Genomic DNA, 26,954 nt, shown 5'->3' with positions numbered 1-26,954 from the left:
GAAATACCAAGTCATATTTACGAACACTTTTAAACCAAACTGGTCAGCAGTGAATATCGGGTCGAGTTAGCTCTTAATATTATTAAGAAAAAATATGAATGTGATGCAAGTATGTCTGGATAAAAAATATTTCCTGTTTAGTGTAAATGGGTACATAACAGTACACGAAGTAAACACTGCACACGCTATCGCGTCGTATGTGACGTCACACGTGGACCTATGCACGTGACATTAAGGCCAGCCATCTTCTACAGACTTTTCCATAACCTCTGTGAAACAGATTGCTTAATCGGACAGGGCGATTTTTTTACTCAATAGCACCCAATACTAATCAAATACTACAACATATCGAGCATCTGTTTGTTATTAAAGAAGTTTAACGCACATACTAATACTTCTCTCATTAGAGACAAACATACGGTCATTTTGTTTCCTGCCAAGTAAAAAAGGTGCAAGTATAAAATGCAAAACATTTGGTTTCAAAACAATTTCATCCTAAAAATAAATTGTAACCTTATTAATTTGATATCCACTTTAATAACTGCTACTCTTTTTGTGTTGTCTTGTTGTTGTCCCATAGGCCCACAGCCACAATTTAGTGTATTCTCACAATGTTGGATATCGAGGCTTGTATGGGGAATGACTTCAATGGTGAAAGTTAAACTAAAAAAAAACGAGGGGTTTCAAATGAAGATGTACCGGAAGTATGACGTCATTATTAGTGTGCGTAAAATTCGAACGAAGGCAGGGTGAGGCGAAGAAATCTGTTTTAGGCGAAGTAGACTGCAAAAATATCAACCAATATTAGCCATATAAATCGCTGATATAGCATGACGTCGACTGGAATTAATCAAGGTTTAGGAGATGAACAGAAACCCACATCAAGGTTTGTCGAAAGAGTAGGAAAATTAGTAAAAAATATCGACTTGCGTGGCTGCCATGTTTTTATTTTGAGATAGATTAGACTCAGGCCAGTCAGGGATTGACGTTTGAAAAATGCAGGTGCTCGAAAAATCGCTGTCCAGGTCAAGTGTAGGCGGACTGTTTAGACTTCTCTCCTCTAAGTGTTAAGAAGGATTTAAAAAAAAAAACCAAAAACCACAGATTGTTAGATTGTAATAATTAATAATTTAACATTTCTCATCTGAAGAAATTTTGAAATTTGTAAATTGTATTGTTAAGTTATTTAGCAAACAAACATATTTAACAACACATCGTTGTCATTGCCGTAAAATATACCGATAACAACTACAAGTCACTTCACTCCTGTAAAATTAATCCCGGATAACTGCAGAAATTGTAGCTGCGGCCTGTATCATTATGTATGTTTGTTAGAGTTAGATTTACATACGTCAACTCCCGACCGTGCATGTCTCCAGGTGAGATTTAATACCAATAGTTAACCTATTCCGGGCACTTGGCTCGCCGCTAAAATAGAAATGCAAACATCTTCTTTAAAACAACGATTGATTATTGTGATTTTATTACATAATTTAAGCCACACCCAAGTAACACTACATGTCCAGGTTCAAGGTGACACCCCGACTAGAAGATTGCTTGCCATTTCTTAATATTTAATTTAACTTAGTGACATACCTGGAATTTTTTCATCATCAAGCCTTAATGCCTAGAAGTTCGATAAAATATTCTCTTGTAAATTGTACGGGTCAACTTTCTAAAAACATCAATTTCTGTGGCGCTTTTTTGGATACCCGTATTTTAATATTTCTCACTGTTTATTAAATCATACATATTCATAATTTGTATTCATTGGACATACAAGCCTGACCAGCTTGTGTTTCAGGGGTTGTGGGGGGAAGTGAAATGCTTGAAAAAAGTTCTGTATGCCCCCCACTGCCCACTGTGGTGTGACTTTCCAATCGAAATCCCGCTCCGTGCTTGCTTGAATTCCAGACTTTGGGGAGAGCGTGCAGAAATAAAGTTTCCGAAACAATTCACATTATGATTCCTCGCCTCAAAGTGCACTGTCATGGGATGTAATTGATGTAACAAATAATGACCAATGCCCAAAAACAATGCACAAAGCAGAGGGGCTCCAGATTTCGGGCAGTTTATTCTACCCCCCCAAAATTTTTAAAGAACATATACATTTTCGATATTTGGTTCAAATTTTTAATCAAGTTGAATTTGCAGTTCTGGTTTTGTCATTTGCAAAAACTTTAAATAGCAATAAAAGTATTTAAATAAAGGGAAATTGGTATCCAGCCTATTGCTCACATAAAGCAAATTTGTGTGTGTAAATTTAACCACTCGCTATACTTCTGCATGGTTAATTTTGCACAAGTTTTTGAATTTCGATTCCTTGTCAGTTTTTGGTTTGATGATTTTTAGGAATTTTGAGCAGAGGAATAACTATGCAAACAATCATGACTATTACATATTATAGACGATTTCTGATTATTTTAGGGGTACATGTATATCCTCTAACCTCCTTCCAAATTTCCATCAGTACAATATCACTAGTAGGTTAAACTTTGTAGATATCTACATGTATGTACAGACAGACTGTCATTTGGAGAAATATCTGTGGTCTGAAGGCAAACTTATATTATCTCTCTTAAATAGGGCTTTAATAAGGTACATTCTACTGGGCTGAAACAACTAAACATGCAAGTATGCCAAAATGACTCAAAGTCAAAACTACACCCCTGGTCATCTTAGGCAGTTCGCCATTTCCAGATAATTAGGTCAAACATGGCTGATCTTCAGTGACGCGATGTAAACAAACCACGATTTTTCAAGGGAGAAGCCCAGAAAGGCTATATAGCTTGATCTGAAATTAGTTCCCAAGTGGTAGAAAGCAAAGGAATTAACTTTTAATTAGAAGTTGAAGCAATTGAGTGTCACCTGAAACAGATAGTAAGCATATAAATCCTACTTGATACAGGCACAAATCATCTTATTTAAATCCAGTCAGTCAGACTGATGCTAGGCATACAATTTTTTATTTCGAGTTCCACTGAAGTGTTCAGAAATCAATCTAGAAGACAAAAAGAAAATTCGCTTTAAGCAATGAAATCATGTGATTGGTATGTCTAATTTGAGCCTTCTAAAAACTTAATTGTCTGATAACATCACTAAGGACATATTTCTTTGCTCAAACTGAAGAGAGTTTTATCCCTGTTAAATTACATAGTCATAAAATTATAAATTAGCAATAAAATAAAGGAAACAAGAATGATAACTCTATCACAATTTGTGTTGTTACGATTAATTATAATATCATAACTAGTAGTTTGTAATGTCCTTAAAACTTTAAAGTTTATTTAACGATACATTATGGAAGATTAGATAAATAGCTCGCAGTTCTCAACTTCTCACTATGTAATAGTTAAAAACTAGATGATGTAAGTGGAAAACCTTATTTTAAAATCTCTGTAGCCTTGAGAATGTCATTGTTACCACTGTCACGATAATTAACACAGTTTTGATTATCCATTTTTGCATTTAATCATCAACAGACATTGAACAGCAGATCAGATTCAAATCCAATGAAAATTTGACACATAAGATGGCACTGAGAGTTGATTATGGTCTTTTCATGTTAATAAATAATATGTCTAATTAATAGTTTATGTAACATTTAATGCCTAAAGAAAGATCTGCAATAGACAGATTTACCTCTTGCATGATTAATATAAAAACTTTATAGGCTCTAGGCCTAACCTTGCTTTTTATCTTCCATATATTTTCTTTTTTTGTTTCAGAATTATTTTTTTAAAAAAAGAGTAAAGTTTAAGGAATATTAATCATCCATACATATAAAAAGAAAGAAAGACCCTACAAATATGTTGTAATGGGTAATTAAAGTTGTTTTGGGTAAACTAAATCGATGAACCGATTAGATCTACTAAATAAAAGTATCAGTTAGAAATTTATTAAATTAGGCTAGGCCAAGGTGATTCTATGTAACACTTAACGGGGGGGGGGGGAGATGGCTGGCTGAATGGTTAGTATGTATCATAAAGTCTTGTCATTGAGTCAACTGGCGTGGTTTCGATTTCCTGGTTGCATGCGACAAGGAGTAGGGTCGCCTGTCCAACCTCGTTGGTTTTCTCCCGGTCCTCCGGTTTCCCCCCACTGCTAAAGACCCCAACGCCTAGTTTGTGTCCAGTGGAAGTTAAACCCAATCTCTCTCTCTCTCTCTCATTTGTCACGTGGGATGGCCGAATGGTTAGCATGTGCGTGCTGTATCATAAGGCCTGTCATTGAGTCAACTGGCGTGGTTGCAAATCCCCGGTTGTACGTGGCAAGGAGTAGGGTCGCCTGTCCAACCTCATGGGTTTTCTCCGGGTCCTCCGATTTCCTCCCACTGCTAAAGAACCCTAGGCGCAAGCGAATTATTGAAATAAAATTAAACCATATGTTAGTCCCGAAATGACCTAGTTTGTGTCGAGTGGAGTTAAACCCCATTTCTTTCACTTTTGTAACACTTACATTCCATTTTATCCTTGTACAAAGTATGATTATGGACAATCAGATAGGGTGGTCCATCTAGACTTACATGTACCTATTCATTTAGTAAATAATGATTAATCCAATTTGGAATTGAAAAAAAAAAACCAAGTGTCATTCCCGTCTTTCTTTGACAGCTGTGAGGCACAAATCTGTTTCAAGGGCCAAGGCTAGCATAAAAATTAATTTGCAAATTAGAGTTGGTTTTTTTTTTCAGATTACCAACCAAGGGATTCAAACTTGAAAGTTGATCAAAACATCCCTAAGTAATAGTTAACAATAGCAATCAAAATCCTACACTACCATTCAAGAAATTTGATAAAACAACTTGTAAATCCTTTAAAGGCTCAAAACGTCATTTGCAATTTTGTAAAATATCAATTTCTCTCGGCTTATTAATCCACACTAAATATGTACTCAGATTGATTATTTAACATGTTGATTAAGAAATTAAAATACCAATGCTAGATAATCTCCCGCCATGGATTCAATTGGATTCAAATTACATATGTAGGGCCATCAGATTGCACTATCAATATTAGCTAGCTGCATAGATCGATGAAATTTCAATTTATCATAACTTTGTAATTACTGAACGGAATTGAATCATTTTTGAACTGATATTCCTGTTACTAATAGTATTAGTAGAGATTAAAATTTCATAATGTTGTTGGTTGCAGAGATTCCTATAGCACTAAATCATGACACATCAAGTCTTTGAGATGTAAAGGAATGTTTTTGTTTTTTTAGAGTGTTGAGACCTCCAGGAGGGGGTGCAAGTAATATTTTTGGAGGAGAAGCTGACCCACCACCAAAGCGTCAATCACAGAGAGCACATGTTTCCCAACAACCAACCCATGGGCAAAGCAAGAAGTTATTCGGCGAAAGTGATCATGTTGAGAAAATTCTTCCTCAAACCAGAGGTTCTGATTCTAAAAATAGAATTTTTGGTGATGCTGTTGAATGTGTAAATGTAGATAAAGTAGTAACCCGTACTCCTCCTAACAATACCCATAGTAATATATTTGGTGAAGATAACACACCCTCAGCAAAGCAAAAAACTCAGGGTATGTTTCCACAATTTACGCTCACTACGCATAATTAAAAACACAACATGTTATACATTAATTAAACAATGGAACTTAAAGCAGAATATTTATGAATAAAAATAATTGGTTATCTAACTGTACACATTAATTTATTGCAAGTATTTCACTTAAGCACTCGATTAGGATTTTACAAGATCTTTATTAACCTTTGAGTTTTATAAGATTATTCTTTTGAAGTATTTAAATTATTTAAAATGAAAGTTTGACATTTCTTTTTAGGAAAACTAAAATTTTTGACTGAAAGTGAAAGGTATTAATAACCATGCAATATTAAAATTTAAAAAGGAAGTTATCCTTTGTGACATTCAATAGATTTGACAAGTATGACTTTTAATTACGTAGTACTATTTATTAATGGCTATTTGTGATCTATGCAAAGCTGTTTTTGTATCTTCACTATTTTTAAATTTTTAATAGAAAAGACCTTTCCCCAGTTACGAGTAGAAGATGTTCCGTCTCCAATAATGAAGTGTTTATTGTTTTCAGTTTTTTTTTTTACTTAATTTAAATCTTCTAGACAAATGAACACCCGTAACTCTGATTAGAATTGGATTACAAATGTACGTTTCTACTAGGGTACATGAACAAAACAAAACTATACACCCGTGGCCATGGACTGTTTTTAAATTCTTTTTTTTTTTCATTATGTCATTAAACAGAAACATCAGATAATATTCAAGTATTAGATATTATTGACACTGTACTGGTTCGCGAACAACAAGTGAATAGACTTCGTAGAGGTATATTATGTTCTTTCGAACATAATTAAACTAGTTCAATTCATTTAATTAATTCCAGATTAGTTTAGTATTTGATAATGAATTTTCATTGTGAATGTTTACATTTATATTTTATACAAATGTGGCAGGACACAAAATTTTAAAACTCTACAACTTGAGTCAACATTAGTTGGTAAGAAAAGTACACTTCACCAAATATAAATTTCTATTCCCATTTTCTTCCTTCCTTCCTCAGACTAATTTTCTTATTCCCCTCTATCTTTTTTATCAGTATCATGCTAGCTTTTATTTATACGATTGATATATGTGCTTCCGTTTTATTTCTGTGGGTTTTTTTACTTCTTTTAAAAAAATTATTCGTTAAATGTCTACAGTAGTTGTAAAGAAAAGATGCTGTTTAAAAACTTAAAAGATTGTTAGAAATCTTCCCCTCTTGACTGTATGTCTCCTTGATGTTGTTGGTCATTCAATGACTCATGTTTTCAAATTTGCAGGGATTGTTCATTTGATCATAAGTAAAGGACCCCATTGAAGATCAAAACTTTTAGATCACTTTTCATGGAGTAATCTTTTCTGTTATATTTATACGCCCACATTTTAATGTGGACATATGACACTGCCATTTGTTGTGCCCCTCTACACTTCAAAATTTGTATCCGACTTTGGTGAAACTTAAAATATATGTTTATGTCCCAAATATCTCGGATGGGTTTGATAAGACCTTAACTTCATGGATTATTGCCCCCAATTGTGCTAGAAATTAATTTTTTAGCTTGCGGACCCTCTAGAGGTCACAATTTTTATCTGATTTTGATGAAACTTAAGAAATATATCCCAAAGATAACAGATCTTGGCACGTATCGGAAATGAAATAGGGTTTAGCGTCCTACTGTTCTGCTCCTACTGGGCTAATAAATTCCAACTGTCAAGAGTTCTTTTACATACATGCCATTGTGTACACGGGACCTTCATTTCCATCCCATCCGAACGACTAAACCATTCATGTGAAACTTAACATGTTAAGGATCAAAAGATCATGCATGAGTTCAATTTTGCATAAGATCTTATGTTCTGGATTTATGCCCCCTGCCTTTTACGTAAAATGTGAAATATGTACAAAGTTTGCAGATCTGCCAGAGACAACAATTTTTCATCCGATTCGTATGAAACATATGTTAAGGATCAAAAGATCTTGGTGCAATTAATGCTTGTTCCCCTTGTCAGGGATGCAGGACTTGGCAAGGAAAGGGATCTAGTTGTACTGATCCGACCAAATAAAATGTTCCGTGCCAGGGCTCTCTCTTGAAAATTTTGCCAGATGGTTAATGTGTGAAGATATAGACCATTCACAATGCTAATCTCTTTAAATAAATCTGAATCCCAATTTTGAAAAGAAAAATTATATAAGCATGAATTATTTATTTCTGTTCACCTGTAGACATTAGAACTCTTTAAAAGGCAAAATTAGTATAGTTTAAGTTATTCACCTAGCAGTAGAGCTATGTATCACCTAATCTAATTACATGTATACACAATATTTTGTCTTTTTTTTTCTATTAATTTTTTATTTGTAAATTGTTTTTTTGTCTTTTATATTAATTGCATGTTTTTGTTGAAAACCTTTTTTATTTTACACAATTTACAAATCTTTTTAAAATACAATCACATACTGATGTAAATGAATATTGTCGTTGTTCCTGTCTGTCATTTGGTAGTCTGTCCCATCTCTTTGGAATTAATAATAATAATATTTGTATCGCTCAAGTATTCAATCCACAAGGGAATGCACTAGGCGCTAGAAAATGTTCTCACTTTGGAGTGGTAATGATAGTATCTAAATAACCATGTTTTCACTTTGGATGTAAAAACTGACACAGAATCACATTGTTGGAATTAGTCCAAACGTCAGAAATATTAAGATTTTTTTTTTTTTCAAATTTTCTGGGCTTCTTTAATTGGTCCAAAAATTCAGAGAAATGGGGTTTAACGACCACTGGACACAAACTAGGTCATTTCGGGACTAACATATGGTTTAATTTTATTTACATAATTCGCTTGCGCGTAGGGGTCTTTAGCAGTGGGAGGAAACCGGAGGACCCGGAGAAAACCCACGAGGTTGGACAGGCGACCCTACTCCTTGCCACGTACAACCGGGGATTCGAAACCACGCCAATTGACTCAATGACAGACTTTATGATACAGCGCGCGCACGCTAACCATTCAGCCATCCAACCCCCCTTATTCTTTGAGACCTTATAATCTGTTTTTATACGCCCACATGGAAATGTGGTTGTATATTGCCGTCACCTCTGTCCATAATTTCTTTTGAAAATTTATTATCGGATCGTTTGTGAAATTTATATGCATTATTTAGATTAGTGAAACAAAGAAGCCTGTTGAATTTCAGCAATTTTTGTTGATTATTTCTAGAGTTATTGTCCTTGTTTCACATTGTTGACCCGTGTGAATGCTCTAACGCCAAAATTTAGCATCCGATCTGTATGAAAGTTACATGCATTGTTTAAATCAAAAAAGCCATTCAAATTTCAAGAATATTTGTAAATTAATTACTTATAGAGTCAAGGCCCTTGCTTTATTTTGTAGATAAAATATGCGACAACCCTTATGGACTGCTTAGACTTGGCTGCTTTGGGCGTATGTTTTGTTGTCTGGCAACCCATCTTTTGTTTCCATCATTGAAAAACTGAATGAACAATTTTTTAAAAACAACAATTTTTATCATTGTAATCTATTTATTTAAAATAAAAATAAACTTGCCCAATTTTATCAGTATGGTCAATAATTACTAATTATTACAAATGATACTGTTATTTCCCTGATCATAATGTTTGATATTTATTTGGTAGGTTTTTATAACCCTATAACTGGAGAAGCATATGAAAAGACAGCATGTTCTGCACCACCACCTGTAAGTATTTATCACGACCACCATTAGAAATATTTGTTTCCAGAAAATATACAAACTCCTTCAGATTGGCTATGTTGCTCTATTTTACCAGATTCACACCCATAGGTAGACAGTTAAGATTGAAAGTGTTCAGGGCTAAAATGAGGTAATCAGACATTACATGAAATACCCATGACTTTACCCTTGCATGTGCAATTGAGACTGCAGTCTTTGATATCAGTGATATTTAATTTACATAATAATCATTTTACATGTGTCATGCTTGTTTTAGAAGGGGTATCTTTTATATTGCATGTGTCTAGATATACAGATATTTCAATAAAAACATGTTTCATTGATGCTACCAGAGTTATGTCCCTTGATCTCTTTGAAAAATCTTGTGGACGTACTCGAGGCTAAGGTTAATATCTGATTCACTTTAAATTTATACACAGTGCTTAAGGTCATGAGATGAAGAAACCTATTGATTTTCACCAATTTCCGATAATTACTGCCAGAGTTATGGCCCTTGATCAAAAATTTGTTGACTCTCTAGAGGCTAAAGTTAATATCCGATTGACTTTAAATATATACACAGTGTTTAAGGTCATCAGATGAAGAATCCTATTGAGTTTCAACAATTTCTAATAATGACTGCCAGAGTTATGGCCCATGATCACTTTGAAAAATCTTGTGGACCCTCTTGAGGCTAAAGTTAATATATGATCTACTTTAAATTTATACACAGTGTTTAAGGTCATGAGACAAAGAAGCCTATTGATTTTCGCAGATGTCCGATATTTAATTTACTGCCAGAGTTATGGCCAGACCTGGAAATACCGGTTTTAGATGTACCTGACAAAATGTCAGGCACTAATGAAATAGTACCTGACATTTTCAACTTAGTGCCGGAAAGGTATTAATGAAAAAGACAAATCAGTGCCGGACAAAATAACAGGCATCAGACAAAACCTGAATCTGTGCCTGACAATGTCTGTGACAGGTGCCTTATTTCCCAGGCTTGGTTATGGCCCTTGATCACTTTGAAAATCTTGTGGATGCTTTAGAGACCATAGTATCATCTGATATATTTTAAATTTATACACCGTGTTCATGCCTATATATAATTGTTTCAATTGACTTTAGATTGACACACAGAGTTTAAGGTCTTGAGACGAACAAGTATATTGATTTTCAGTGATTTTTGATAACTTGAATAGCTAAATCCATGATATTTTAATACTAAACGTTAGCATGTGCCAAACAAATTCTAATGATTTTCTGATAACTACTTAATGAGTTGTTAATCAGATTTTAGCTGCTGTTGGCGTATGTTTCGTTGCCTGGCAACCTATCGTTTTTTTATATTACTCATAAATATTATTCAAGACGAGATATGCTACATAACATGAAAAATATTATGAAATGAAATAGAAACTTATTTAACCTGTTGCCTGAAACTGACAATGACTTCTGGTGACTTATTTTCTGTCTCTATTAACCCCAACTAAAAATGTCCAACAAGCCAAAATTTTAAACGGCATCCCTGCCATAAATCATCCCTATTTTAGCAATTTTTGGGTTGAATCAAAGTACTTTAGCTAAATTAGATATTTTTATGTTGTAGAAACCTAAACCTGTGGATAACTACCAACCTCTGCCATCAGCAGGTGATGGACCTGGTGTAATGCAGTCTACAAGTGGTAAAGCTCAAGATGTAAGAACATCTTCACGTGTATTGAATCCACCTGGTGGACCAACAACTAAACTATGGTAAACATTATACAACTGATCTCTTCACCAATGATTTATCTGAATTTTGACAAATTTCTTGTGACCTTTCAATGATACTCTTGATTATAATTTGGTTTACTGTAACAGAAAACGATATTGAGATTATTTAAAATCTTTGATGTGCAATTATTTTTGAGCTTGCCTGTCTCCTGTTTTTAACATTAATTTCTTGTATTGGCTATTAATGTATGGAGACTATACTAAATTACTCAATTACTGACAGTAGAAAGAGTCGGGAATGAATTGAATTGGATTTGATGTGTCTGGAATACCAGTGAAATCTCTATTATTGTCAGTTGAATGTATTTTCTAATACTTTAGAATTAACTTTTCTTTACTGCCAGCAATGATCAACCTTTGCAATGAATATCAAAATGTCAAAAATGTACCTCAACATGTCCATCAGTTATAAAACATGATATTGCTTTCAATATAAATAATTTGTTCATCATTGAATAAAAATACATGTACATTGTACTTAAATACATTATCAGCATTTGAATTGTTGTGTGTGTACTTTCAGATGAATTATTTGTTTGTTGATTGTTGTTAAAAAATAGCATCAACTAATCAATTTTTATTAGGAATGTGAATATTCTGATGTATCTTTTAGCTAGATATCTATTGGTGGATGTATTCTTAATAAAATGGAGTCGATGTTCATGGAAATCAGAATGTATTTTAAAAAATATAAAGTAAGGCATCTACAAGCTAATTAAATTATTACTGATAAATGCTGTTGAAGCAGTTTAATTGAACTATATATTACAAAAAGATGAACCAATGTTTTGATGTTGCCTATTGAGACTTTTCATGAACAATCTTCATATTTATGTATCTAATATTACTCCATTTAAAAAAATTAGTACTTTTCTTATTTTTTTTATTATAATTTACTTTGTTAACTGTTATATATTGGCCTATAAGCTGAATGAGCAGTTCTCATTTTGGTTGATTATCTACCAATGAGAAATTTATAAACCACAATCTATATATTGGAATTTAAAACAAAGATTAGCATTAGGTAGAGAGGACTGTTTGTGCTGTTGTTGGGCACTCCAATATACTTGCCGGTCCTATTACAGAAAGTAATGGTCCCTGTGGCATAATATTAGTTGATATTAGGACCTTATAATCTTCTATAGTATGTTTCAGTTTATTAAATTATATTAATGTATATGTAGATGCAAGATATTCCTAGAATTAAGATATAAGTTTCGAGAGATATATATTTCTGTTTTAATGTTTTATATTAGTTACCAACAAATCTTTACTTATATATACACACTTATAGAAATGACCAGTTAAATTTACATCAATAGAGTTGTGATTCAGTTTCTAGTACATTTCTATTGTTAAATTTACCAAAAGTGCTATTTGAATTTTAAGAGATGTTTATGGAATTGTAAAACTAATATGTTTATTTGCTAACGCTTATTAAAGAAAGGGAAATGTATATATTTGGTTTGCTATTATGAATCTCTGTGTGAAATTTGTAAAAGATTGTCTTTAAATGACATCAGTAATTTCCAAACCTTGTTAGTGATGTCTCATTACGACCCCCAAAAATATTTTTTGCTTTAATTTTTTTCTGAATTTGCTAATTCTTTAAAGAAAAAATAATCTGATTAAAATACAGATCTAAATTTTGTTTCGTTTCATTATACTTTCGATGACCTCCATTCCATATTGATCTGACCCGTTTATGTGGAAGACTATTATATTTAACTTTTTGTACACCCACATTGAAATGTGATATACAATAATAAATAGAATAGGCCATGAAAATACTAACTTCTTCAGAGATGAAGAATGAAATACAAAATGGCTGGAAGTCAGTTATGACATCATAGGAATGAACTTAGATACATAACATGAAAGGTTAGCTTAAGTTAAATCATCATGTATACGAATGATCAAATGAAATGTTAAAGGAAAGTTATGGATTTACCTCATTTCAATAATTAGGCCAAACTGAATTCAGTCTATGAATCAAAATACTTCCTGCTGTTTTCAACTTTTTGTGATCTTTATAAGGAGTTTTTTGTACTATTGTTGGTTTGTGTCACCTGTTTCTATTTATTGGAAGTCTCTCACATTGAAATATGGTCGTAAATTGTTGTCACCCCACCCCGTCTGGCGGTCTGGAGTCCACAAGCAATTGTGGACACTGTACAGGCTAAAGTTAATATCCATTGACTTAAAACTTATATACATTGTTTATGGTGATGAGACAACGAAGCTTATTGATTTTCAGCGATTTCAGATAACTACGGCCCTGGCCCATGATTGCACGAAAAAATGGCATTTTCGCTTATGGACCCTTTTGAGGTGACGGTTTTATCTTTTTTTAAAACCTGTTCAAATATATAGTTCAATATATATATATATATATATATATCACCGTTAAACCATAATTATGGTCGAGTTCGAATTTTGTGAAAATTTGACTGAAAATAGTTTTTTTTAGCTGATCTTCAATGGAAACCGTTTGTTAGTATCTTGTTAATGCTTTCATTACTGACAAAAGAAATAATATGCAACGCCCTTGTGGACTGCATGGACAACTTACCTGTTGTGGGCGTATGTTTTGTTGTCTGGCAACCTATTTTTTCTCAATTTCTCAATATTTGACCCACATAATTGTGTGCCAGCTTGCATGTTGCTTGACTAAACAAACCATTTCATTTATAAACTCATCTGAAGACAAAACAAAATTGGAACTACAAAAAATAAAATAAAAAATGATCTGTGTTTTAATTAGTTTGAAGAAAAAAGTTTATTACTGTCATTCTGTACTGTGTCTTTGTGTTAAAAGAATTAAAGTCGTTATAATATTGATTGTAATTTTACTGAGAATGCCTATGAAAATAATATTCTTATTGATTGGTTTGGTGTATTGCTTTCCGGCCCAATGATATTTTCTCACTATTTACTTTTTATGCGCCCACATTAAAATGTGAATCCAAATAATTAAAAAAAAGTGAGCCAATGCAGTCCGAAATCTGTGCCAAAATGAGTCACAATGGCTAAATCCAAAATGGCCGCCAGTTTTAACTGGAAAAATGCCAATTTTTATCCACTTACCATAATATGAACGAGTTTGGTATCAAAATATAACCTTTTGGGGTAGCTGAATCCATTTCAATACACATTTTGGTGATTAGTTATACCGCGGAGTCAATATTGGGAAATAATTCCAGATGGCGGGAAAATTCGAATTTTACAAAGTGACCAGATTTGATGTCAAAATATTATACGTTTTGGAGGCAGCTGATTCCATTTTCGATACATTTTTTTCATTTTGGTAATTACCGGTCACTGGTTCCCCTGGGTCAAAATATCTGGAAGTCCCATTGGAGATTTGGGAAATGCTCACTGGTCCGCGGGTGCAATGTAGTGACACGACTTTCGTTTATCTGCAATTATTGTCAGTAAAGTTAATCATGCGGTGTTTTTAACGAAATTGGAACGGTCATTCATAATAACGGTACATTAGTCATGCGCGCCCATAAAGGGCTTCTACTAGCGATTTTAAATTGTCTAGCCCTGCCTTTATGACGCTAAGACGTCAAACCTATTTCGTTTTAAAATGTCGGGCAAAGTCCGCATTGAACGCTAAGATTTAAAAGAGGTGATTTATACACGTCTCAGGTATGATTATATGCTTGCTTGTAATTGGGTGTAGCAGAACTAAATAAATAAAAATAATGAATCGTTGTTTTGAAGAAAACATTGACTGTTTGCTTAACGAGACACGCAGGGTCGAGAGATGTTTTTTTTTTTAATTCTTTATCTATATTATAGACCCCCCCCCCCCACTCGGATAGGTTTGGTTATAACCGTTATGGCACCGGTATATGGTACTCTATGTTCCTGGTTTAGTGCCATATAACGTTCAAATATATGTGTATTAAAAACAATCGAGTTTAGGTTCGATTCTGGTGGAAATCGGACCGTAATTTCCCGTTAAAATTGTCCGTGGACCCTCCAGATGAAACTGGTTCGAATTTGACTATATCTTTGTCGACCCTTCAGATGAAACTTAACATACATCGGTATATCGGTAATCAGTTTCCCGATGTCTTTCCTTCAATATATATGCCCTCTTAGCCGTACCTTTGTAAATGTTCGTAGAAATCAATCTGTTTCACAGAGAATTACGAGTCTCGTATATCTCTGTCTTAGATGACTGCCTTAACACGTGCTGTCACAGCACGCGGTGTGAATCATTGGCTGAATTGCGCGTGCATTGTTTACACAAGACATAACTGCTTCGGAGAGAATGCTGCATTTTAGTCAATTTAATACCCATTTACACTAAATCGGAAATAATTTTTACCTACAAATACGTCAAACGCCTTTATTTATTTTTCCAATATATACAAAAAATGTTTTAGAATTTAATTTGTCGCAGGAAAAAAGTTAATATTTCTAACTCATTAAGCCGCATCAATGTCATCCTTATCAGTGATTGTCGCGGCCAAGCAAATATTCACTGCGGATCAGTGTGCATAGAAATATGTGACATAGTAAAAGAACATACCCATACTTTATATAAAGTTTCTGGATAAATGAATTAATTATGAAAAGGATATCTGTTCAGTCAAACATCAGTTTTATTGTAGTTACTTCCCCTGATCCACCAAAAAAACTTGAAAGCTTCAAAAAGAAGTGTGTCACCCCTCTAAAAAGAGTAAAATAAATCCCAAATCTGCCGGTAGTGTTCGGCAAATCATTAGTGAGTAACCAATAAAAATTTAAAGACGTGCATGCAACTTGGCGACAGTTTTCGAGAATATTTCGTACATCACAACATCCTATGTATGCCACTGTTCCAAATGCTGCTGGTGGACGTATATATACTCTTCAAAAAAGTAGGGGATATTGAAATGCAAATACCTATGTAGGTTGTGATATGATAAACAGTCATGGACACTTGACATGCTTTGAGAGTATGTTCACACATGAAGAACTTATCGCCCTCACAGAACCACTGAGCTGTACGTGCGACACGCAATAGTGTCATACACGTGGGAAGGGTTCATTGTCAAATTTAACACTTCAAGGAAGGGTTGATGAAAACTGTCGCGTGCTGGTTTATCCTACCCATGGTTGCTTTCCTATCGGTTCTTGCATAAGATTTACTGTTTAGCGCATCTTTGCTTTAGTGTGTTACGTTTAATTTGCAATGAGACGTCTTCAACATGATGAACGTCTACGTGCTATTGGCATGCTTCAAATGGTTTCTACACAGCGAATTGTAGCCAACATGCTTAATGTGTCAAGTTACAGGAATTCGAGTTACATCCCAAACGATTAGAAATCGGCTACATGCAGCCCATGTGCATGCACGACGACCGCGTGTTGTGCCTCCATTAACTCGCCAGCACATGGCAAACAGGTGTCAATGGTGTAGGCAGCGTAGAAATTGGGGTAATCGTCGATGTTCGCGTGTAATGTTCTCAGATGAGTCCAGATTTACTCTGGATTTCACCGATAGGCGTGCTCGCGTTTGGAGGCGTGTAAATTAGCGTCATGCTAACGTTAACGTCAGAGAGCATGACAGATTCGGGCGTCGGTCTGTTATGGTGTGGGGAGGAATCACCATGACTGGCAGAACGGACTTGCATATTGTTGAAAGAAGGGTCACTGGTGTATACTACCGTGACCCCTAGCACCGATAGTTCTTTCAAGATGATAATGCCCGTGCCCACCGCGCTCGTGTCGCAATTTTTAGAACTTGATTTTAGAAGCGGCAAGTTTTCTAAGTAAACCGGTGTTGTATAGGCGTAGGTACATATCACTTCCCGTCATATAGCCGAAGCTAGATGTAGACGTAGAGTAACGGAATCTGCCGCGGTTTGCCTAGTGTGGCCTGAACTTGGGCGGTCACGCGTTGAACTTCGCTGTCGGCACCTGTCCCAAAGGCGAGAAATGGTACTCTGGGAAACATTCAGCAGCCTGGCTATATCTGTCTGGTATTCACCTGCTTGTAACCGACCGGTAGCTTTCTTGCGTTGGTATTCGTTCAGATGTGGCATCACTTGGCATCACGTGTTTACACGTGCAACTGATTTTGAAACCGGTAACCCTGGAATTTATATAATTTCCATCGATTTTAAGTCAACAAAATTCAGTGTACGTACCATGAGGGAAATTTTGCATGTCTAGCCTACTCTTTGTCGGATTCCAACTTACATGTACTCGACTTTTCGTTACATCGAAACGCCTAGACGATGTTCCTTGCTAGACAATCCGTCCTGCAGCACTGACAAGGAACTCTTAACAACCCGTTATATCCTGGTTAGTGGACCAGCGCTTTACTCATAAAGTAATAATTTATGATAAGTCTTAAATCCTTAAATTATGTTCCACAAAGAAAAGAATATCTTTTCAAGTGTGGAAAATTTGGGCTAAATTAATGAAATACTATAGAAGATAATTTCTTTATGAAACTTTTTTGGTGGCTCCGAAACTATAGCGATGTAGTTTTAGAACAAACCACTCTTCACCACTAAATCATCTTCAATAGAAGGCTTGATATCGCTTTAACTCCGTACATCTTATGTTGTAAATCTCGCAATCGTTGCTTCAGGAACATGCAACTAAACGGACTATCAGATACCTTGGAATACGTTTGGCTTGATTACACGGTTGTCATCGACATGATTAAGCCATTTTTAGTTAGCTCTTGATATAACAATGACTTACTTTAATCCACAGAGATCGATACCATGTAAAGAAGTAAACAATGACCACTTAGTGCAGGAATGACCTAGTTGAATTGAGTGGGCGTTTACCTCCACGAGACTGCCATAAAATTAACTCTCCGAAAAAGGTTATTTGACTTTTTCATTGATAGCTATTTAGTACATATTCGATTTTTTGGCTTAGATAGTATTAGTTTCAACCGGGTGGATAAAAAAGGGACTTGGCCTATTTCTTGTATCCACACTCTTACTATGTAGGTCGTTAAGATTTCCGGTGTATGAAGTGGTGGTGCATATAAACAACCACTTGCTAATTTCAATTTGAATAACAAATTGATCGCATGTTTATCTCAAAATAAGAAAAAGTATAATGCTGAAATGCGAATTATCTTTTCTTTTCTTTTCAACAGGTGCCAAATCACACCCGATGACCCATGAACCTTGACGATTATAATCACTATTCAGTTCCCTATACGACATATTGTTTACTAACAATAAAGATGACCATATTCATAAAGAAATAGACCCATGCAAAGATGTATTGCTCACCTGCCAACGTAAATAAACATAATATAAACATGAATGTGGACGAAATTGGACGAGAACTGGTCAAGAGCACAACAGGGGGTCATTTGAATTATTGTGTAAAATTATGGGACCCCAAGAGGTGACCTTGAGTAATGACTAGTGATTTACACCGACATCTGAACAACAAATTAATACCAAGAGAAAACCTTTGGGCTACTTGTCCGGGCGTAATTGTCCTAGAACCACTTCCCTGGACCCCAGTGGAGTTGAAGGGTCCCAACAGGTGTTCAGTTTGTTCAGTGGGCTGACCCTGGATCATGTGTGTGACCATCGGTGCTTCGAGTCTATAGCACAGTGAGGGCTCAGATCGGGCCCCAGGAAGCCTTACTGCGAGTTGGGCGCCAAAATGAGCCAATACAATCGGGACCTGGGAAGGCTTGGAGCCCGGGAACCCAATGGGGTCATTCTATCGGTAATTAGTGTTGCTTTTTTTCGGTGTTTAGTGATTTTTCGGTATTTAGAGGTTTTCAGATTTTTCGGTAAAAATTAGTATTAAAAAAAGGGTTTTCGGTACGTTTCGGATTTTTTTTTATAGTGCATTCGATTGTGTCAATGATGATTTCGGTTAATAGATTTGAATCATTCCAAAACATTTAATTGTATCTAGAACAATTGGCATATATTTAGATATAACTCCTAGACCATATTTATAAAACATTTTTTTTTTTTTTTTGTTTTTTTTTTTTTGGTTTTTTTTTTTTGGACACAACCTTTAGGCCTGCAGCCAGAATTTCTAGCGTGAAATACCGCTACATGGTCTTCGAAGCTAAACAAACTATAGATTTTTAGACAGCTTATGACACCAGGAACACAAATCCGAGAGTTCCAAGAAAAATGTTTGCAATAACTCGATTTAGAACCTCGTGACAATCGTCATAATTGTCAAGTAAATGCTATATTTATACTAACAGTTCTAAAGTTGACATAAAATTAAATATTGTCTAAAAGACTCAATGCCTTCATTCTCGGTAGGTAAATAATAGGGTATTAGTTAAATTTTGAATTAAACAAAAATGCAGAAAACATAATGGACAGGGGAATATACGGAATTTTGGAAATCTTTTAACGGTACAAGGTACAAGGAATTAATCATTGATAACGGTATTTAGTTTAAACAATTTATTCCATAAACTGACAAGGGCCTATAAGTTCTCCACAAAAATTATATCTACTATAATATCTGTAAACCTTTTTTCAGATGGGGAACTAAGGTTAGTTAAATATTTAAACTGAAACAAAGCATCTCTAAATATTTAGTTTTCACACTAAAATAGATAGGGCCATAACTAGAATACTGTAATGTGAGTGACAATATTGTAATGAAGAGAAAAAAATCAAATGGAGTTTAATGTCTTACTGTTCTGCACCAACCCGTATAATGAAGATGACCATGGGCATTACAATGGGTGGGGGGGGGGGATTTTGTAAATTACATGTACAGCTAGTATTCCTGTTTTCCATGCAAGGTCCGGGGTGGTTTCCCCTTGTCAGTGGTGCAGTACGTAGGGGTTTGGTGCTCATGTTGGCCTAGAAAGTTCCCCCAAATTTTCCAGCGTTGTTTCCCCTTGTCAGTGCTGGGAGTGGACTGTCATGGGCGGCGTCTAGTTATTCGGATGGTATATAAAACTGTGGTCATGTGTACACGTTGGCGTGCACGTAAAATAACTCTTGACAGTTCGAATTCGAAAAAAAGAATAGCCAGTAACGTCGCTGTCTGGGCCCAATTTCCGCTATAGCATAATGCATGGCGTATGCACATCTCATTATCCCGGTTGATACTAAACAGTAAGGCATTAAACTCCTTTGGATATGTTTTCTCTTCATTACAATTGCCACTCCCTTACAGTATTTTTTAGATTTTGTCAAATATCTATTTTAGTGAGAAAATTATACATTTATAGATACTTTGTTTCAATTCAAATATTAGTTTTTGCCTTGTATCTATTTTTTTTATAAAGCAAATTACAGAATTATAGATACGGTTTCGGTTTAAGTATGTTTGTAATTTGTCCTTAAATCATATCTGAACAAGAGGTTTACAGCTACATGTAGTACAAATACTGTAGGGTCTAACGGAAAGGGTATGTGGGTTGTGGGGTTATATTTTAGTGGAAACGAGCCCATGATTTCTGGGTAAACACCTGCCTAGCAGGCCCCTGCGACCCCATTAACGATATGTGTGCTCACATATGGCCTTGTGCGCCATACATCATCGGCAGTCACCACGCACCTCAAATACTAAATTAGCAATTAACAGAAAGGGAGATAACTCTCTTTTTTTTTTACCGTTAATGGATTTCCAAAATTCCCTGTTCAGCTTCAACTTTTATGTTTTAGATATTTTTGTTTAAATCATAATTTAACCAATACACCATGTCTTGCCAAGGACTATGACACCGGGTCTTTTCGTCAATATTAAATTTTATGCCAACTTCAGAATTATCAGTGTAGCATTCACTCGACAATTTCCAAAAATGTATAGTTTGGTTAGCTTCGAAGATCTTGTAGCTGAATTGTATTTCTAAGCAAGCTAGAAATTTTGGCCGTAGCCCGCAGGCCCACTTGTTCAGGATATATAAGTATACTATGATGTTTCAGGACACATTTAAAACAATAGAACGCACTTGACGTCACGGGCACCTACAGCTTTCAGAGTGAAATGAAATGAAATGAAATGAAATGGGGTTTAACGTCCTATTGTTCTGCCCCTAACTGGGCTAATGAAGACGGGCATATGCCATACAGTGTACTATGAGGGAAATTTTGCCCGGACAGCGGTACTACGGCCTACTCTTATATCGAATTCCAACCGTCAAGGATCTTTTACGTGCACGCCAATGTGTACACGGGACCTCGGATTTTCGTCCCATTCGAACGACTAGACAGCTGTCCTTGTCAGGCCCTCTGTCCTGCATCACTGACAAGGGGGAACCACGAAGGAAAATCTGGATGAACTTTCTCGGCCAATGCAGCGATCGAACACCCCACCTCCAGACTAGCGAGCAAGCTTTCAGAGTGATAATTGTCATTATCTTTAACCCCTTGAAAATGAGGGGCCGGTTTTCAGCTTATATCCACTAGCCCCACAATGTGAAATATTGGAGATAAACAAAGAAAACAATGTCGTAGTGTCACTATTATACTGGTGGCCGACTCTCTGCCAGCGACCATCACTTGTTTACGTCAAGATATCGGGCTTCTTAGATAACAAACCGCAACGTTTTCGTAGTTACGGGCTTCTTAGTACCAGAAACCGAGTGTAGAGGCCCCGGAATGTTCGATGGTAAAAGGGGTCAAACATGTTTGTGAATACAAAGCAAAATTTGACAATTTGTTGCCCACTTTTACGTCGATCAAAATGAACATTTCTAAACAAATTATTACACAAAATTACACTCTAATTTTAATAATATTTGTAAAAATTTATTACAGACAAAATATACAAATGTACGTAAATATATTTACAAAATACATATATTACAATATAAGTTATATTCGATTGTTATCTATCAAGACTACAATAATGATAGATCAGGTAAAATTTATTAAAACCAAAATGTTTTTATTTGAAGACTTTTCGATGATGGAAGCGTTACGATTTTACACCAATTGATGTATTCATACATGTCTTGATATATTTCTATAAACACACACTATTCCTATAATAAATATTTTAAAAGACCAATTTCATTTTTCAATGTAAAGATGGACGAAGTTATAATTGTATACAATATTAAATGAGGATAGATTATATTATGTACAATTTTTATTTTCGGTGATTTCATATTTACAAAAAACTAACCTGTATTTTTTTAAGCATTTAATATTAAATTATAAAAAAAATAAATATCCACTTCTACATTTTATGTTAAAATATTCACCAATACATAAAAGGCATTATTAAATTTACTATAAGAACATACGTGCACTAATATAAAAAGTGTCCGTTTGCATATTGTAGACATATCAAATTTTACACCAAAATGGCTGTACAATAATATCGACACCCTGTTCTGAATTTTATTACACAATATTAACTATCAACTAATTTGTCTATACATATTTATATAAACATCAATGTATAAACTAACTAAAGCCATACATGAATTACTAATTGAACATTGGACGTTAATTTTACTACAATAATATGTAAATATTTTTACTACAATAATATGTAAATATAACATAAAGCTATTCTAGCACCGGTTATTCATCTTTGATTACCTTTTAAGGTCGAATTTAAGGCACGAAGGTGCTTCAGGAGTGATATTTTGGTTCATTTTCAATAGATCACAACAGTTCAGTCTTCGATTTATTATCTTTTAAAATTTAAATTATTACACTAAGATCAGTTTTAGACGTGATGTTTATGCCCATTATAACACCAGTTCAATCTATGATATGGGGCTATATTTGTGCCCGTTTATCACAAATTTCGAGAACATCTTAGTTTTATGCTTTGTCTTCTGCACGAGATACTATTGTTCTTTTCAGCGCCCCTCTTTTATCGAACCATGAACAATTTACTAATAAAATAAGACAACAACGCACGATGCATTATTACTTTTCAAGTTGTTCTCTGACACAGTGGGGTCATCCGGGGTTTGTAAGCGCTACATAAATCGATAAGCACACCCCTAGCCACAATGATAACTGGCGAGGTTTGTAAATCTTACCATAATGGTAGAAGACGCTTTGTGTCTAGATTAAAGACGTTTGGAGCACCAACGTGACATTATCAGAAGCCTTCTAGTTTGAGACGTTACAGCTTGAGATCGAGGAGAAGTTCACTGTGCAGTATAATACAGATATCTCCTGGTGTCTTTTTTAGTTTGGATTTCACATTACAAACATGATGTTAGTTAGTACTTCACTTAACGAGCTTTCGCTTCGTTTCTGTTGACGCAACATGTTTCGTTCCGTCCCGTTTCTTTGTTTCGGTCACTGTTGGTAAATGCTTGTGTGTCTCTTTCGATGCAAATCGTTTGGTCGGTGTCATTCTTCCCTGTTCTTCAATAGTTGAAGTTGGACCCTTGGAAGATCGTCTCATACTACCATGTCGGGTAAGTGGAGATGGGGTTGAGTTACCAGCCGGTTTAAAACCAGTTGCAGCCGGAGATCTTCTAGGTGTGCTATCTGGTGTCTGCGGAAGCTCTTTGCGAGCTGCCCTGAAAGATGCAGTTGGTTCCATAAATCCAGGTGTTCGACTTCTTGTCGTTTCGACGGGTGAGGAGACTGATTTCCTTGTGGATGATGTCACCCTCATTGATTGTGTGCGTGAGAATGGTGTGCTTGTTGGAGTAGATCGACTTGTAGTCGAGGGTGTTGTAGGTCTTCTGCCAGTGGGCGTAGATGGTAGAAGGCGGGATGACGATGTTGACGTTCGCGATGACGGCGTGATTGGTCGGTCGGCAGGCGCAGTAGGGCGGTTTGATGGCGTTGTAGGCCTGTTAGATGGGGCAAGCTTTCGACGAACTGTTGAAGCTTTCGATTGAGCTGTGGATGTACTGAGATCGGATGCATTGCTGGCAGTTAAACTATTGTTTGAACCCGTAACTGTTTTTGAATTGCTCAGATTAGTGGATGGAGCGGCCGATCGCCGGAGAGTATTTGCTACTCTCATAGATGCACGCACATTGGAATTACTTAATTTAGTGTCACTAATATTTCGTCGGGTACTACTACTAGTCGTACCTCTCATGTAACTTGCTGTTTTAACAGTCTTTGGTGTCTTTGGAGACTCGGTTGTTGTTGGTTTCTTGGGAGACTTTGGTTGTTCGATACCCTCTTCAGGGGGTGAACTCAGTTTGACAGTATCGTTCATATTACTTGACCAGACATCCTCCGAGACGCTTTCGTGAATGATACCAGGAGCTGAGACAGGATATTCGACAGATGAGTCTAGCGAAGTAGGACGACCTTGCGTTGCCTGTATGGTAGACGCCGTCCAAGATTCTGTTCGCTGTTTTTTATCTTCTTCTACTATTTCTGTAGGGAAGGGATGAAAAGTGTTGCTTCGGTAGTAACTGCTAGGAACATTATCATTAGAGTCCAAAGTACTGGCCATAGAAGCTCGTTGAGATCCAGTACCGGATGTGCCGGACATACTCTCAAATCCTTCATCACAACTTGCCTGGCTGCTGGCATAACTACTCCGTGAGCCACTTTCATTTTTCATGTCGTTGATATCGGTTCGAGGACTAAGCGAGTGGCTGAATTCGTTGCGAATAGAATTGTGTCTGTGGCCAGCATCGTTACCTCTAAGACTTCGTCGGTTTAGTTTCCATCTATTTAATGAATTATATGGGTCATCTAAATCCTCAGCAGGATTGACCCATTCGGATTTTGGTGAAAATTGTTCATATTTTATATTTTCGGGATTTCGATGACCACCTTCTGTAATTATGTTAATAGGTGAATTTTTTCTTCGTTGTTCGGGTGAATTTTCACCTTCACTATGATGAGCTTGTAAGGTCTCAGTGGAAGTATTCGTTGATTTGATGGATAGTCTATGTTGAGATTTCGGACTGCCAATACTACTTCCGTGTAACGTGCTGCTAGAGTTCGATTTAGTGTCATTATCACTGTCATCACTTTGAATCACAACACCATGTCGACGACTATCAGACGACGACAAACGATTTGTACTACCCCGTCGTATAGCTTGTTTTTCAGCATATGTATCGGGTGTGCTACCACTATTACGCAAAGTTAATTCACAGTTGTCACTACCGGCCAATCTTGACACGGCTTCGTCGTAGGATTTGGATCGACTCATATTTCCCTGAGATGCCATGTTCTTAAGCGCCTCGTCGACAAGATCCTTCTCTACATCACTCTTACATCTATCAACTGAAGTATCACTACCAGTTTTATCTTTATCACCAAAACGATCCTGACGGAACTTTTTCTTTCCAGCCAGCTTAGCCGCTTTACTTAAAACTGATTTCTCATCTGCAGAAGTTTTATTTCCTGTCGAAACATCGGCTTTTGTAGAATCACTATTGGACCGAAATTTCCTTGGCGGAGCTTGTGGTGATTTGGGTGTTGGTTTGGGGGGTGATTCGCCAGGTTTTAGTGCTGCATGAACTTCTTCAATTGAAAGTTGTGAACGCATTTTCCTCCTCTCTCGTTTTTTCTTCAAGTTTTCCTCAGTGATATCAGAAGGCGTTTCGGGTCGACTATTGGGTTGGTTGATGGTGTTTGAAACCGAACCAAGGGCCTTTTCTCCCATTTCTACCTTTTGAAGTTCCTCTTTGAGATTATAAGCACGGTTGAGTTTTTCTGATATAGAAACATTTACTGCATTAGGTTCTTGGCGCACGTCTATATCTTGCATCATTTTACTTAATTCTGCAGAATCTAAAGTCTTTCGGTATCTATTTGAATATTGTTCTTTACTGCGTTCTAAAGCCGATGACAGTTTGTTATTGTTATTGTCATCTTCCTTTAGTTCGAATTTATCCTTTTCTGAGATTGTCTCTAGAGCTCTCGGTGACTCGTTTAGAACACAATTTTGGATACCGCTTCTCCAGCGATTACGGGATCGAACCTCGGGCGATGTTTCGATGGGTTTCTTTTCGCTATTATCGGGTTCCATTATCACAGGCGAGTTTCTAGAAGAGTCAACATTGGAGTCATTTTTACTATGAAGTTTTTGTTTTATTCGAGACAAGAATTCTTCATGACCAGAATCATCGACACTTCGTCTAGAAGGAGGCGTATCTTTACTTCTGGATAATGCTCGGTCCACACTCATTCTGTCCACCATACTGCGTGTTCTACGTAACGGACTATTGGTTTTATTACCGTCTACAATGTCTGATTTGGATGTGTCTGACACTTTAAGCGGACTTCCGGGCGTCGATTGCGATTTATCACTGACGTCTGTTAATGCTGGCGAAGGTGCCCTTTCTCTTCCAGATCCGAACACCTCTAATAAACCCCGCCGTTCCAGACGTTCCTTTCGTCTTCGACGCATGCTTCCGTTTTTATCAAATGGAATTTTGTCCGGTTCTTCGCCCGACTGCATTAAGAAATCTATCAGAGATTCGTCATCCGATGTCGCATAACTTCTACGAGAGCGTTTTGTGTTTACTGCATCCGAACCAGATGTTTCCTCCAAACTACTGCAAGTACTTTCCGTATCGGTACTGTCCAATGGCGTTGGGGAATCTTGAAGTGGTTGGTTCTGGGATCGACGTCGCCTCATACTCACGCGGCCCACGCTGTTTCGAACAAAGCTTGGGTCCGTCTCAGAAACAGACGTGTCTCCTTTTGACTTTACTTCTCCAACTCCAGACTGAATTGACCCAATATTTAGAGGACCACCTAAGCTGACCTTTTTAATTTTGGTAACAGAAAATGAGGTATTGCCACGTTGTCGTGTTGCAAAACCACTGCGTACATCAGCTAATAACATATCCACAATATAACCATCTTCATCAACATCAACAGATCTTTCCATGGCCTGTTCTTCTGGTTCTTTCACATCACCTGAAATTAATTAAAGTAAAAACAAAATAGAGCTATGTTCATTGACGTTCTTTTTTTTTTACTTATGGTTGAAATAGTTCGTAATTTGAAAATACATACACAAAATCTATACTAAATTCAATAAGGGCAA

The 26,954-nt window shown here is 36.0% G+C and overlaps 1 protein-coding gene and 1 long non-coding RNA gene across 2 annotated transcripts in view; one reads left to right on the top strand and one right to left on the bottom strand.

The window, feature by feature from the left end:
- Positions 1 to 707: 707 nt before the first annotated feature.
- On the top strand, positions 708 to 13,866 carry LOC130013984 (uncharacterized). Its single transcript, XR_008788956.1, has 4 exons — positions 708 to 886; positions 5,227 to 5,399; positions 9,193 to 9,254; positions 10,861 to 13,866. It is a non-coding gene; the product is annotated as an uncharacterized LOC130013984 (long non-coding RNA).
- A 7,858-nt stretch (positions 13,867 to 21,724) lies between these two features.
- LOC126829605 (inverted formin-2) overlaps positions 21,725 to 26,954 on the bottom strand; it is a 35,265-nt gene continuing 30,035 nt past the window's right edge. The window contains exon 16 of the mRNA XM_050559549.1: positions 21,725 to 26,824. Coding sequence (XP_050415506.1) covers positions 23,199 to 26,824 — 3,626 coding nt within the window. The 3' untranslated portion in view covers positions 21,725 to 23,198. The remainder of the gene's footprint in view (positions 26,825 to 26,954) is intronic.

The sequence above is a fragment of the Patella vulgata genome, chromosome 8 (genome assembly GCF_932274485.2).
Source record: "Patella vulgata chromosome 8, xgPatVulg1.2, whole genome shotgun sequence".
NCBI classification, from domain to species: Eukaryota; Metazoa; Mollusca; class Gastropoda; family Patellidae; genus Patella; species Patella vulgata.
The sequence above is the reverse complement of the archived record's forward strand: the minus strand, read 5'-3'. Positions and strand labels throughout refer to the sequence as shown.